The sequence below is a fragment of the Aedes albopictus genome, chromosome 3, assembly GCF_035046485.1.
Source record: "Aedes albopictus strain Foshan chromosome 3, AalbF5, whole genome shotgun sequence".
Taxonomy (NCBI): Eukaryota; Metazoa; Arthropoda; class Insecta; order Diptera; family Culicidae; genus Aedes; species Aedes albopictus.
The window spans coordinates 105759068-105773817 of NC_085138.1; the positions used below are offsets into that span (position 1 = coordinate 105759068).

Sequence of the window (14750 nt, forward strand, 5' to 3'; positions counted from 1 at the left end):
CTTTTAGGTGGATTAATCTTGTTTTAAAATTACCAAAGGTTTTATTCGTCATGGTTACATTGTATTTTGAGTAGGTTTACTAGATATGATCAATAAAATTAACTTGTATTCTTAGATAGGCGACTTCGAATACTTTGACCCATTCTCACCCCCTCTAAGGGGTGAGATTGGGTCAATTTTAAATCATTTGTAGTTTAGTAGACAATTCATATAATGTGTATACTTTCTTGCTAAACCATCATTACCATTGAGAAGAGTATACATACCAAATAAAAAGTTATTCTGACTTCAACTGCATTTGTTATTTAACAAACAATCTTTGAGTATCCTTTTTTGACCCATTCTCACCCCCAACGACGGTATTCAGGAATTATTCCAGATTTTTCCTTAAAATTAGAAAGATATTTCCCCCTAACATCAACTGTAAGTTTTTCATGAAGGTTCAAGAAAAAAATCCTTGTAGGTAATCAGAATTCGGTAAGAGTTTTTCGATTCTGAATTATTTGAGGAACGTTATTAGAAACTGTTTAGACGAAGAAAAAATCCCTAAAAAGCACAATACAATGATTTTTTTTCTTCGATTTTTTAAGGCTTCTATTGGAACATCTTTTAGTAAAAATATATTACTGTGGTATTTTTTTAGCATGCGTTAGGAATTTCTAGCATTTTACAAGTATTTTTAAGTATTTTTCTTTTTCTTCAGATTAAAAAATCTTAAAAGTTTTAAAAGAAATCATGAGAATTCTTCATAATCCACGTAGACCAAATTTGGGGCATTTCAGAATCTCACGTCCCTCATGAACTTTTATCAATAAAACCTTTTCAAAGCGTAGACTTTGGTTAAGCCGTCCTGAACCCTTCAACTGCAAAGTGATTTATGAAAGGCGCTTTTCTGTATTGTGATTCTCAAACAGATTTGTGTTACACTGTAACGATGACAGTTTCAGTTGGACTGGTTTGTCTTAGCTACATAAGATTTTAGATCATGATTGTAAGCACATTTTTATGTGAGTTTATTGTTCTATGTATTTTCCAAAAAATAACACTATGTGAATAAATCAAATTCTTAGTTATACATTTTAAACCAATCCCCATTACAGGCGAGGCAGTGGTAGCAACCTCCCAATGGCAATGCGTTACCGGACGCTGAAGGAAACGTCCAAGGAATCGGTAGGAGTCTATCGGTCACACATCCACGGTCGCGGTTTGTTCTGCAACCGGGACATCGAAGCTGGTGAGTGTAAAATCCTTCCCACCTCCCCGCCGAAAGTAATCCCTTTATCTCCCGCATGAAATAACTGTCCAATTACCCTTCCTTGCATCATTTCAGGCGAAATGGTAATCGAATACGCCGGCGAGTTGATACGTTCCACCCTGACGGACAAACGCGAACGGTACTACGACGGCCGGGGCATTGGCTGCTACATGTTCAAAATCGATGAGCATTTCGTCGTGGACGCAACGATGCGGGGCAACGCAGCTCGTTTCATTAACCATTCGTGCGAGGTAAGTGACATCCACGCGACGACGTGACCTCCATCATCTCTCAGCTGTCTGGGTCCCCCCTCAATCCCTGCATGCGTCCTTGCTCTCATCAAAGCACCATCGATGTAGTAGGGTGGGTCATCTAGTATTGCTAAATTTCAACATCAATCAAATAATGAAATTGAACTTAGGGATCCATTTTTTTTTCAATTGCCGTAGAGTGCAGCGAGATCGTTGTACATTCTTCATCGGCACACACAGTTCTAAGCACCCGACGCTCGAACACTCCGAGTGCTTGTATGTCCTCGAGCATAGTCCAGGTCTCGTGCCCGTAGAGATGCACCGGTCTCATCAGCGTTTTGTACATGGTACATTTGGTGCGAAGGTGAATCTTCTTCGACAGCAGGTTTCTTGTAAAGCCCCACGTTGGGCGCCAATATAACAAAATAAATCATCGAGAACCTCCTAAATGTACAAAACACATCACGATCTACCAACACAACAGTGTTGGTAAAAACTTAAATTCTAAAATCTCATGGTTGAGTTGTTTCACGCGCGATTCTTGACTCGCCAATCTCACCGCCGAAAAAATCATGCATGAGTTAACTCGTGATTTCACTCATTGCTTTGTTTCTTGGTGTTGTTATTATTTACATCGATGTTTTTAGGATTGCATGATAGAACAAAAGCATATCTAGCGTACAGCAACTTTGAATGTCGTTCAAATTGATTTGAATTCGTTTTACAAGCAAATGAGATTTTGGCGCTTGACTCGTGAGAGCGAGATTTTTCATGAAAAACTCGGGCGTGAGAAAACGATTCAGAATCGCGCGCGAGTTTGCTCACGCAGGAGCGGCTCATGAGTGTGCTTTGAGTGTGAGTTTACAAACACTGCAACACAAAACACATAACATAAATTGTGCCCGGTTATCTAAATAGATAGCGAAGTCCGAACCCAGGATGACGAGGTTTCTTCGTCCGTCAGTCATCCTAGAATTGTATTTTGTTTGGCAGTTCGCCTTTTAGTTCCCAGCATCTGTTGCTGCATTCAAAGCTTGTTTGGGCATCTAAATTTGGGCACAAGATCGTCTACAATTTGATGTCCGTGTTAGGGCACGTGTTTTGTACTGGATCGCTCCCAAAATGTTTGGAACGCTACAAATGCACAATAAAATTTAGGAACAGATGTACAAACCTTAGTATAACATACAAAATAAACTGACATAATGTTCACAACAATTTCCAAACGTAACACACTCCATGCAACGATCGAAGAATTTTCCATGAATTGGAGAATGCATTTACATGCATGCTATTTTAAAACGTATCAACTATATTACAAGCGTAACAAATTAGTAGGCCCGATTTCCACTGATCCTTCGTATTTCATGGCTAACGTTGTTGTCTGCCGTTAATAAGCATCTCTCATGCCCTCGGAAGTGTCCCCGTTATCAGTGCAATGACATAGTACCGCGTCAAACTAAGCGTGCTAGTTTACGTTCAAAGCAGGAGGCAGTATAGCGATTGCAGCGGTTCCAAGTCGAAGGCACAATCCACTGAGTTTGCTGTCGGTATAGCTTCTACAGACAAGATCCTGAACCAGGTAGATCAGAGGTTCTTTGGAGTTCGAAGCTGTGAAACCTGCAGAAAAAGCCGATGAAACCTAGTAGACACATCAGAAGGCCGAAGATCTCGTGAAACGTGGGCTTTCCTAGAAGATGCTTCAGAGGACTCCGGTTTCACAAAGTAAGTCAGACTACTCGGGAAACTTAATACGACTTCTCTCAGGAACTGCAAGTCCATGGAGGTCTTTGTCAGATAAAAAATCAACGAGTTTCTGATCCAGTTATCATCGCCGACTGCCTTGACCAACTAACATTTTCAGCGCTATAAGCTTAAGTCATTTGCTTTCTGTTGTGTAACCATCGAATAAAAGCAGTCAACGCTGAATAAAAGGGAAGCTAGTCAAATATGTATAAATCATAAGCTAATACACGACTGCAAAACAAGCACCATACAGCTACCAAACTAGGTTTTCATAAACCCATTGCTTGTCACTGGGGCTGCCTTTACTCCACTCTATTCCAACTCCGGGAGATATCCCGGAAGATGTGAAAACTTGAACAAATCGATTAGGAGTCCCCACTAACAAAACAGCTGCTACAATACAGTACAATTCGTTATACTGACAAATCTCCAAAGCAGTAGCGCTTTAAGCGGGATATATAGCTACTACACAAATTCTTTACAGCTATCCATCTCTGTGCTGTGAAATCATTTGGGTTGCTTTTATTGCACTTTAATTCAATGCCGGAAGATGTGCAAATCGAATAAGAGTCCTAGCCACTACAACAGCTGCTTTTATACAGTACGTTTTGTAATGTTGCCAAAACACAAAACAGCAGCGCTTCGTAGTCGTTTAAAGAACACTCTTTCAGCTAGAAGCTGTGAAGAAGAATCTGTTGGCGCAACCACACAGCTTGTTCAATGTAAACATTATTGCGTTTGACGTTTCACAAGCTTTTGCAGCAAGATGAAGTTGGGTAAGGTTTCTTGTGGCACAATTATGAAGCCTTGTCTGGAGTAAAACAAAACGGGCTATTTTCTATGCTATTTATATATACTGCCCATGATCGCATATCAGTCCCATCTTTGCTGGGTTTCCTATTCATATGGGACAATTATGCGATCATAGGCAGTATAGCAGTGTGGCAGCGAGGACATCATCGGGACCAGTGGATACGGAGATCGGAAGTTCGAATCCAAATAGCGGCAAGTACTTTGATTATTCAATTTTAAAAGTGATGATTCCAGTTCCACATGTATTGCGTCACGGTATCCATAACCTAATTATATTTAATCGTTTAATTTGGAGATGCCGTATAACTATTATTTAACAACTGCGAGAAGGCTGAAAAAGCGCTTTCTCAAGATGTTATTCAGTTAGTGGTTACATAGAAGCCGAGAAAAGAGCTGTGATTTCGTGGCATAGAAGCTGCTCGCACAGAATATACATGTGGATTAAGTTCGCCAGATTCATTGGTATAGGGCTTGCATAGAAGCTTCCGTCCATATGTACAACACAGTAACTCAGCATCAAGCCGTATTGAGGACGCTTTGTTGACGTTTACATTCACAATAAATGTTAGTTGGGTTACTCAGTACCTACAGTATAATAGAACATTGAAATAAGATTGAATTGTTCGAATTAAGCTTTTTCCATAAAGATGACCCACCCTAATACCACAATCTCGTTCATTCGACCTTGACCTTGTGCGCGCACTCTAAAATTCTCATCTTTTCTTGTTTCGTTCTCGCCTACGCCAATCAAACCAAACGAACCACCACCCACCGCCCACCCAACAGCCAAACTGCTACTCGAAGGTCGTTGACATACTGGGCCACAAGCACATCATCATCTTCGCCCTCCGGCGGATCGTCCAGGGAGAGGAGCTCACGTACGACTACAAGTTTCCCTTCGAGGATGTAAAGATTCCCTGCTCGTGCGGGTCGAAAAAGTGCCGCAAGTACTTGAACTAGTCTTGCGACGGACGGCACTGAGCTGAGGTTTTTTTTTTGGAAGCAATAAACAGGTGTGACCGACCATCATCGCCATCGGATACAGGACGATTTAAGGAATTTGTTTGCATGAAACTACCAAAGGTGCTGTTTTGAGGAGGTAAGATGAGGATGGGAAGTTTTCTCGTTAAAGAGTAAGATGATAACGTGATAATTTAGAATGCATCACAGTGTAACAGGAAACGCAACAAGTTGAGTTATTGTGTTTTTGTGACAGGCGCGATAAGGTGAAATGTTTCATTTTTTATTGAAACCTAAACGTACAGTCGTGTGTTTGTAGATTTGGGAAAATAGTGTTCTCATAATGCGTGTATACAACTTAACTAAATTGTGAGTTTCAATTATGTAGTTGCATTAGCATTCACATTACTTGCAAGAAACAATGAGAGAGGTTCGACGGTATTGCTCCGTTTGTATATAGACTGGTCGTTATAGATGTGCTTCTCTGTAATAGATTTCGATTGTAGGACCCAAAAAATCAGATACCGTACATTTTATCAGGTCGATCAAAATACAAAACAGAAGCTTTTAATCTTCGAAGATGATGCATGGTTCAAGTCGAATAGCGATTCCGTTTACAAAATTTAATATAGTTTTTGGTAATATTTGACACTTGTTTAAAAATCAGATGATAGAACTTCCATGGCAAAAAGAGGTTCAAACATTCTCGATGATTAGACAACTTTCAAGGAGATTTTTTAAAACTAAAAACACAGATAAACAGACGTAACACTGGTAAAATGTCCATCGATCACGCTTTTAATGATCATTTCATATCTTTATAGTTGTACCCTTCACTACCAGAGGCGCGCGCAACGTTCTTCGTTGTTTTTGACGTTTCACACTGGCGCCTTCTGTTAATGTTGTTGCACAACACAGTATTTCGTGCGATATGTAAACAGCTGGGCGATAAAATTTCACGAAAATTATTTTAGGTGTTGGTGTTACGGTTGTTTGTGCTGAAAGCATCTATCAATACGAATTCAGATTTGAGCATACTTTGCTCTGTGAGTCTAAATCGATGCATGCCATTCGTAAATGAATTGTTGCCATCTATAGATTTGAAGGCATTTTCTTCGAATAGGTCTGTGGTGATGATCACTATTAAACCGACGTTGCTTACCAGCGATCATTTATTTGATCTGGTTATGATTGTAACATCGATCCTTGCTGCCTCTCTTTTAAAAGGCCCAAATACATTTTCCATGAATTAGCTGTCAATTACGATGTTATCAAAATTCAATGTGTATACATTCTCCATTTCGTGAAAGATAAAAAAAAAACTCCAAGAAGTCTTGACATTTGCTTCGTAAACCCTTCTACTTCAAGTTTTAGTTCGGTGATTGCTTTATTGAGCTCTTTCGATTTTTTCTTAAATTCCACTTGGATTTGTCCAATAACTTTCTCCATCAATTTCTTCATATATCGCTCAACGAGTTCTTCCAGGTTTTCCTTCACGGAAGTCTTACAGAATTTCTCCAGGAAAACGTTCAGGTATTCTTCGGGGATTTCCTGTTTCTGCCGCAATTGGCATTCTAGCAAATAAGTATTATTAGTTATTTTAGGTATTTTCCTGAATTTATAAGCTTCAGAACGCTTCTCAAGTATCGACAAATCAAAATGATTCAGAAAATCGCTATTCGACTTTGCACACCATCGTTTAAACTTTGGTGAACCTATTTCACAGACAAACAGACGTAAAATTTGCGAACAGATTTTAAAGAAACATTTTTAAAGTGAACCTTCACGAAAATCAAAACTGACCACAGCGAAGAACATGTAAAGCGGAACATTGTGGATTCCCAAATGTTTGTCTATGCTGAAAGTGTTGAAGCCAAATTCTAGATCGAACTATCAATGTGACCAATAATATCATGCAAAATAATACACGCAACAAATAGTTTGAATGTTAAAAAAAGGTAAAAACCGTAAAAACATACGCTGAAAAGCAACTAAACACATATGTACACACATTCAATCTCTCAGATTCCAAACCATTCAACGGTAATGAAATAGTTGTGTAGAGACAAATTTTATCACATTTCAACTTATGGACTTTAGATTTGGTAGAAGTTTTACTTGCTGTCGTTTTCAAACAAACTCAATACCAGTGGAAATTGTGAAGTGAAATAATGTACAAAAAAACAACTGCACTTTTACTAGCTCTTAAAAATGATGTACAGTAGAAGAATTTCGCTTTGGTAGTGTGGGCAATACATGCGCAAGATAAATATAATCGCTCAAAGTACATCATGTTTTCGAACACAAATAAATAGTGTCTGGAAATGTCTTAAATATCTGTCAACGGTTGAAGGTTGTAGTATTACTGACTGTTCAAAAAAAGAAAAAAAAAACTATAAATATACGCATTTTATTCCCATCTCGCCAGTCAAATATGTAGAAATGAAAACAATGGCAGCAGACTGTACATAATCGACTATCCTTAGTTTTATCCAAAACCAACAACCTAAATTTTACAAACGCTTTTATAGACTTTTAACTATCGACATAGTGTCTAATTTTCTGTGTTTCAACAGGTCTTGCAAACTTGAAGCTATTATTTATATTGTAAATCTGAATAAGTTTGGTTGGTTCGAGTGGGTTCAAACGGTCGGGAATCGCTCTGAGTGTGTTCCTTGGAACCTTCCTCTGCGAAGAAAACACTGATAAATCAGTGGAAACGTTATCTTGCCATTTCAGTCTTTTTGTTTTTACCTTCGTATTATTTAAACAACTAGGTACGTCTGCAAAACATTAAATGTTTTATGTAAGTCATCGCAGCGGAAAAAACAGCTGCTCTACATTTAAGCATTATTTATGATAACATAGACAAGCCTAACAGTTTTTCGTGCTATATAGACATTATATTTGTAAATTTGTAGCTAAAGTACACACACACACACACAAACACTCTTAACTGTAGAATCGAATGAATAAGTGAATCAAAAACTAGCGTAGATTGAGTTTTTAATGTGATGTAACTGCTTCCCGGTTACAGCATATTCAAACATGGTGAAGTGAAAACAAATGTGATACTAACTGAAAAGTAATTTGTGAAATCTTAACTTAATTGCTACTAAAATAACGTTTAACAGACAAATTAGAAATGCAACACAAGAAAAGGATATTATTAATTGATAATGAAACTACCGTAGTGGACAAAGGAAAAAGCATGCGTAGTTAAAATTGTACAACACGAACACTTATACACGCCGACTTTAAGCTACATACACACACAATAAACATCCACTTAAACAAACCACACAAAATAGATTACAAATTCCGTAACTCATTGCCCCTACTGGATAATGAATCTATTTGGAGCTCTGAGCCCACATAACATATGATACTTCTGATCCGTGTGTAAGAAAAAACAACTATCTCTTGTCCCAAAATAATAAAAACCACTCAATAGAGCTAGCCCACATTGGCAAACTGACACACACACAGGCACACGTACACAAACGAGAAGTGTTTTGATGGGAGGCGATTCATTCGATCGTGTAAATCTTTGGCTTTACCAACCAATAATGGCAACAAATACACTAAATACTATTAATTACCACGTGCATACATACATGAATACAAAAATATACTACCTACTACTACTACTATTACTACTACTTAGGAACGTAATTGCAGTTTATTAAGTTTAGGTTTCTTTTTCTCATTTGAAGTATTATGTTGAATTGAACAATTTGAAGCGATAAAATAAAACACGTATTTCAAGTCATGATTCATTGTGCTGCCGCTGTTGATTTGTCGAAAGAAACTATCCTTGAATGGGTTGAAGTAATAACATTAAACAAATTAAAAAAAACCTTGGGAAAAAGCATTCCAGAATAAAAAAAATCGTTAACAAGTCTAAAAACGTTTCCATGTACTTCGCTTAGTAGGGTGGGACGTTTTCGAGCGCATTACCTACTTATGTTTTGATTATATTTTGTTGGGTCAGCATGAATCTACGAAAGATAAGTCTGTTTATTGAAAAGTTATCACTCCCATTGAACATAAAAATAATGATAACTTTTGCGGGTTTTACCGGTTTTTCGGATTTTTTTTTATATTTTGTTTTGGAAAAACTAGTGTCACCCCTTGATGTTTCGTGACTCGTGACTCTGAACAATCAATATTTTTCGTAATCATTTTCATATCAGTGTTTTGTTTTTATTCATTTTTTGAAATGTATGAACCAGTCTAGGGCTAAAATTCTCTATAAGAAAGTAATAATAAAAATAATACCTATATATATATATATATATATATATATATATATATATATATATATATATATATATATATATATATATTTTTTTTTTTTTTTTTTTTTAAAGTGATTAAAAAACGTATTTCCTAGGGAATTCCTCCAGGGATTCACTGGGCAATTCCTTCTGGGATTCTTTCAGGAAAAAACTCCAGGCATTATTTTAAAAATGTCTCCAAGGCTTTTTCCAAGAACTCCTCTTGGGATTCCTGTATGAATTCTGTTGTGGCAAGATTCATGCGGCAAAACCAGGAAGCCCGCAGAGTTTGCTCTCATAGTATGGCAGGTTCTGATAATAGATAGATTGTATGGACAAGAGAATATAGTTCAGTTTAGATTTGACTATCAACATCCTCGGTCTTCGTCTTCATTTTAAAGAATGTCTCCAATATGTCACGTTTCAATGGACTTTACAAATTTCTCCTGTAATTCTTTCGGTAACTCATCCAGGAATTGTTTAGGGATTTTATCTTGGGATAGCTTCCGCGCGATTCCTTCTAGGGTTTTTCCAGGAGTTACTCCACAAACTTTTCATAGAAATCCTCCTCAGATTTCTTCAGAAACTACTCCAGGGATTCCTCAAGGTATTGCTCCAAGAATTCTTCCGGGAACGATTCCTTTAAGATTTTTTTTACAGATTCCTCCAGGGATTTCTCCTGGAATTGGTCCAGTGGGTTTTTAAGGAATTCCTCCAGATATTTTATAATTCCTCCAAAAAATCCTCCAGAGATACCTCCAGGAAATTATGGAGGGAATCCTCCGGGAATTCCTCTAGCGACTCCTCTGGGAATTCTTGAAGGCATGTCTCCAGGGTATTCTCCAAGAATTGCTCAAGGAACTCCTACAAGAGTTCCCGCTGGGATTGCTCGAGGACTTCCTCCAGCAAATACTCTAGGGATTCCTTCAGAAATTGTTCTGGGAATTTTGCCAGAAATGCGGTCTGTGGAAACGATAACCTCAGAATTTCGAGTTCGACTTGAATTCAGAATAGTCACTACATCTTCGGGTATTCTCGTGGTGTAGTTGGCAACGCACCTGTCTAGTTAGTAGGAGTCGTGAGTTCGAGTTTCACCAAGTAATTTTTAGACAAATTCCATTCCAATATGTCCATTTCTCACTCACGCCAGTATTTGTAAATTCTAGCTTTTGGAATTAAGTAAAACTTCCACTCGGCTGGTTAAGCCGCAAAAATCGATAATTAATTAAATAATAATTCCTTTAAATTCCTCCGTGGATTCCTCAGGATACTACGGATAGCCCCATACGAGTTTTCAGGTCTTTAGGCCCCTTGAGGGACCACTTAACTTTTGACATGATATTTTTTAGCTAAAAACTAATCATTTTCAAATAACGAGCTTTTAATACGTTTTTTTTTGCAAAATAATGGACGTGGAAGTGGCGATTTTTTTTCAACGTATTGTACAAAATACAATAGCGTGACTGCTGAAGAGTTAAATTATGCTTTTAGAAATATATTGCTATTATATTCAATTTTATCGTGTTGTATTTAGTTTTAAAAGCTTATAGCACAGATAACAGACATCTAAGCTAGACAAAAAATTTCTAGCTGCTGTAAGTAAAACTTATCAAGATATGCATAAGCACCACTGACTGTAGCACTAGCAACATGCTGCTTAGGTGACGCTAGGGGACTACTACGAAAGGCTGAATCACGAAAGCCCGAATCACAAAAGGCCGAAAGCACGAAAGGCTGAAGGTAACAAAAGGCCGAATCACGAAAGGCCGAAAATAACTAAAGGCCGAATGTAACGAAAGGCCGAATTACAAAAAGTCATTTTATTACTTAACCCTCTCCTTTTTATTACTTTTCACAATTAAATCTATAACAAGAAAAAACATTAAAGCAAATAAATCTTTTTGGGAGTTGGAATTCTTATCTACAAATGAGAGTGATATTACAGAACTTGGCATAATATGCTTAAGGAGAAACTTCAGACAATCCAAATATGGCTGCCACAATGGCCGGCTTGGACCCCTACTCACGTTTTCAAAAGCACCAATCTTAAAAATTCGTAAACAAATGCGTTCGATTTGGAAAAGCTGCCTCTTTTTTTGAGTGAGCAAAGCCACGATTAACAAGTGCGGCTTAGTTCGATGCTTCGTTCGTTAGATTTGTGCTTCCAAAGTTTGTTTGTGATTACTTGATGTTTCACCTTAACGGCAGCAAATAGCTGGCCGAACAACTACTTTTGCTATATATCGGGGAAACGCTTGCTGTCCGCACTCGCTAACGCTCGTCGGACCTAAAAAAAGATAACAACTTCTGTTCGCATTATACCTAGCATACTATTGAAACTACTGTTTTGCTGGAATTCGAATCGATGCAATTACGGTGCATCGGATATCGGATACTTCGGCGGGCTTCTGCCGCCTCAGTTCCTTAATCCTCCATGCGGCTGTGCCGCATGATTCACATTTACATACATTTTACGTTGGAGTGAAACTACTACTAATTTACAACTATTCAATTTGAGGTTATAAACTACTTAAACCACCCTCATATACATTCTTTTAAGCAATAGAGCATTTAATTAAACGGAAATCGAGTTAATATGCGTCTTTCGTAATTCGGCCTTTCATTACCTTCGGCCTCTCGTGATTGGGCCTTTTGTGCTTTCGGCCTTTTGTGGTAGTTACACTGGATCCGGCCTTTTGTGATTCGGCCTTTCGTGGTTCGGCCTTTCGTGTTTCGGCCTTTTGTGTTAATCCCGACGCTAGTTCTCTCAAGGTTAAAAAATGTCACTCCTTGTAGGATTTCTTAATTAAAATAACAAAAAATCACTGTTTCATTTTCAAATTCATTTTTTTTATTTATTTTTTTCGCTAAGATCCACCATCTATACTTAACCACAACATTCTCCAAACTGAAATCATATTCGACCAACCGAGTCATTCATTCCAATCATCTTTCTGTTTCTTCCCTTATGTCGTTTTCGTTTTTGTGGCGGTGCTACACCGCTTCGTGCTACACTTTTCACTACAAAAACGAACATTTTCGGTGCAGCTGCATTGGTGTGCGTGAATAAAAACCAAAATATTTACAGTTTTGCAAACGTTGATTGGTGGACACGGTGTACACCTGCTACACTCTCGAATTTTTGAGTGCTGCACTATCTTGAGCGGTGCAGAAAAAGTGCTACACTCCTCACTTACCTTCGAGAGAATTTTTGTCTAGCTTGGATGTTTGTTCTCTGCGCTTCATTCGAGTCGAGATTTCTCACCCCGATATAGGGTACCGTGATTTCGGGTGAAATTGATCACTTTCCACCGTTTTTGGCTTCTAATTTTTGAATAGTTATCGATATGCTCAAACTCAATGCTTTAAAACAAGTACGACCACGGGTTTCATCAGTCAACGAGGTTGAAACTTTTACTGCAAATCATGTTATTGCAATAAATATCATTTAAAATAAAAAATCAGAAATTTTAGTTCCGGGGTGAAATTGATCAGTCAGTGAAATGTCTTTGTAAGTGCTGGAAATAAATTTTCCATCTGAATTATCCACCCCAGAATGCGAAAAGTATGTATTGTAAAACTTATGCAAGTTTTTTATATTCTTAATTATTTAAATTTAAAGTTTAATAAATCCAACTAAAACGCCTAAAAGTATGCAATTTGCTTACTAGATAAGTCATTACATGAGAAAAAGTACAATTTTATGCATAAATATTAATATTTATAGAACTTTTGATGACGAAATCGGGTTTAGCGAACACTTGGCAGCTATAAACATTCATTCGAATATTTATTCCATGTGCGATACAGCTACGATATCAAAAGTTTGAAAGTGTCTTTGAAAATCGCCAAACACACAGTTTCGGAAAATATTGAATTTAATACAGAAATATGTGACTAATTATCTGTAAAACATGTAAACTCATCATTCAATAACCCTTGAGCCAGATGATGGTCATTTTCTACAAATTGTTTTATGTTCAAAGCATTATTTTTGACAAATAAAAATTGCCCTCACGTCGATCAATTTCACCCGAAATCACGGTAACGGTCGAATTTTGGACCCCTAGAGGACATTAGTTTGAATTTAAGTCAAAATCAATCATATTCAGAGGGTGTTTCACATAATGATGATGATAGTATGATCGTTAAAGCCTTTACTGTCCGTCAAAAATACAAACAAGGTCATTTCTGGCTGAAAGTTTAATGAAAATAACTGATTTTTGAAGAATCAGTTTTCACTGTTTTGGACCCTCTTAAGTGTTTAAGCCCGTTTGAAACTATTTTCGAAGCATCTTCCATTTGAATATGCTGGATCACATCCTCATTACTTGATTGACAAAGGCTGATTAGACGAACTTTGCGAATTTAATGCGCTAGAATGATAAATGTTTTTGTTTACATGTGCTAGTTTCTTCGGCACCAACATTTTCTTTTCGTAAACATGTTGCGACACTCACACGGATGACGAAATTGACGAAAAATAATTTCAAGGTAAATAATGCTATATTCAGTAAGGAAATTATTGCTGCCCGTCCATAGCAATCTAATTTAGCGAATGATTCTAAGAATTTTCATCATGTTTTCATTGAATCTGTGAAAATTGTGATAATACGATCCAGGGGGTCCAAATTATATTGGTTACCCTACAACTCCGACTTTTGTCACGTCACTCCAAGAATGAGCACAATAGATAAAACAGTGTCCGCAATTCTACACTACACATTTCGGTTCGCAGTAGGTATCTGAGTTTGTGCTCATTCTACGAATGGAGTGATGTGACGCAGTTCAACTCGCATATCGAGGTGAGAAAATTCGTCTTGAATGAGGTGACTCTCCATTTGATTTGAACGGTGAGTCACTTCATTCAAGTCGATCTTACCTCGATATACGAGTCGAATTACGTCACTTCATTCCACATTTAGAATGAGCACAATTGAGATGTTTGTTGATGTACTGCTTCCAGCTTTCGAATACAGTATCCGCTCGCTAACTGGTTGCTGTTTAGCTGAACTGTTTTTTTTTTGCTGGACGCTCGATAACTGGGCCAGTTAAAAAGCAGTTGACAAAAATAAACGAAATGCTCATTCTACGAATGGAGTGGCGTGACGCATCTCAACTCGTGTATCTCGTCGTATATCATGGTGCAAATCTCTCGACTCGAATGAGGTGACTCGCCGTGTTGAATCAAACGCAGACTCGTCTTATTCGATTTGAGCTGCGTCACGTCACGCCACTCGTAAAAAGAGCACAAATATCACAGAAACGATATTTCACGTCGCCTTATGGGGACTAGGATGAATACTACGATGCCCGAGAAAGACACGTTTACGCAGTTGTTAACCAAAACCAGCTAAATGACATAACTTTAAAAAAAATAAGGAAATTCTCATGTTTTACTAGTTGATGAATAATATCAACTTTTCTGTATAATCAACTGTTAGG

At 37.6% G+C, this 14750-nt stretch overlaps 1 protein-coding gene across 3 annotated transcripts in view; it reads left to right on the forward strand.

The window, feature by feature from the left end:
• LOC109416761 (histone-lysine N-methyltransferase trithorax) overlaps positions 1 to 8804 on the forward strand; it is a 188792-nt gene extending 179988 nt beyond the window's left edge. For 2 of the 3 annotated variants that reach the window (XM_062857033.1, XM_062857034.1), the window contains 3 exons: positions 1101 to 1234; positions 1331 to 1506; positions 4852 to 8804. In XM_062857033.1, the coding sequence (XP_062713017.1) occupies positions 1101 to 1234; positions 1331 to 1506; positions 4852 to 5025 (484 nt within the window). In that variant the 3' untranslated portion in view covers positions 5026 to 8804. The remainder of the gene's footprint in view (positions 1 to 1100; positions 1235 to 1330; positions 1507 to 4851) is intronic. The other variant, XR_009998825.1, reaches the window with a different exon arrangement.
• The last annotated feature ends 5946 nt before the right edge of the window (positions 8805 to 14750 follow it).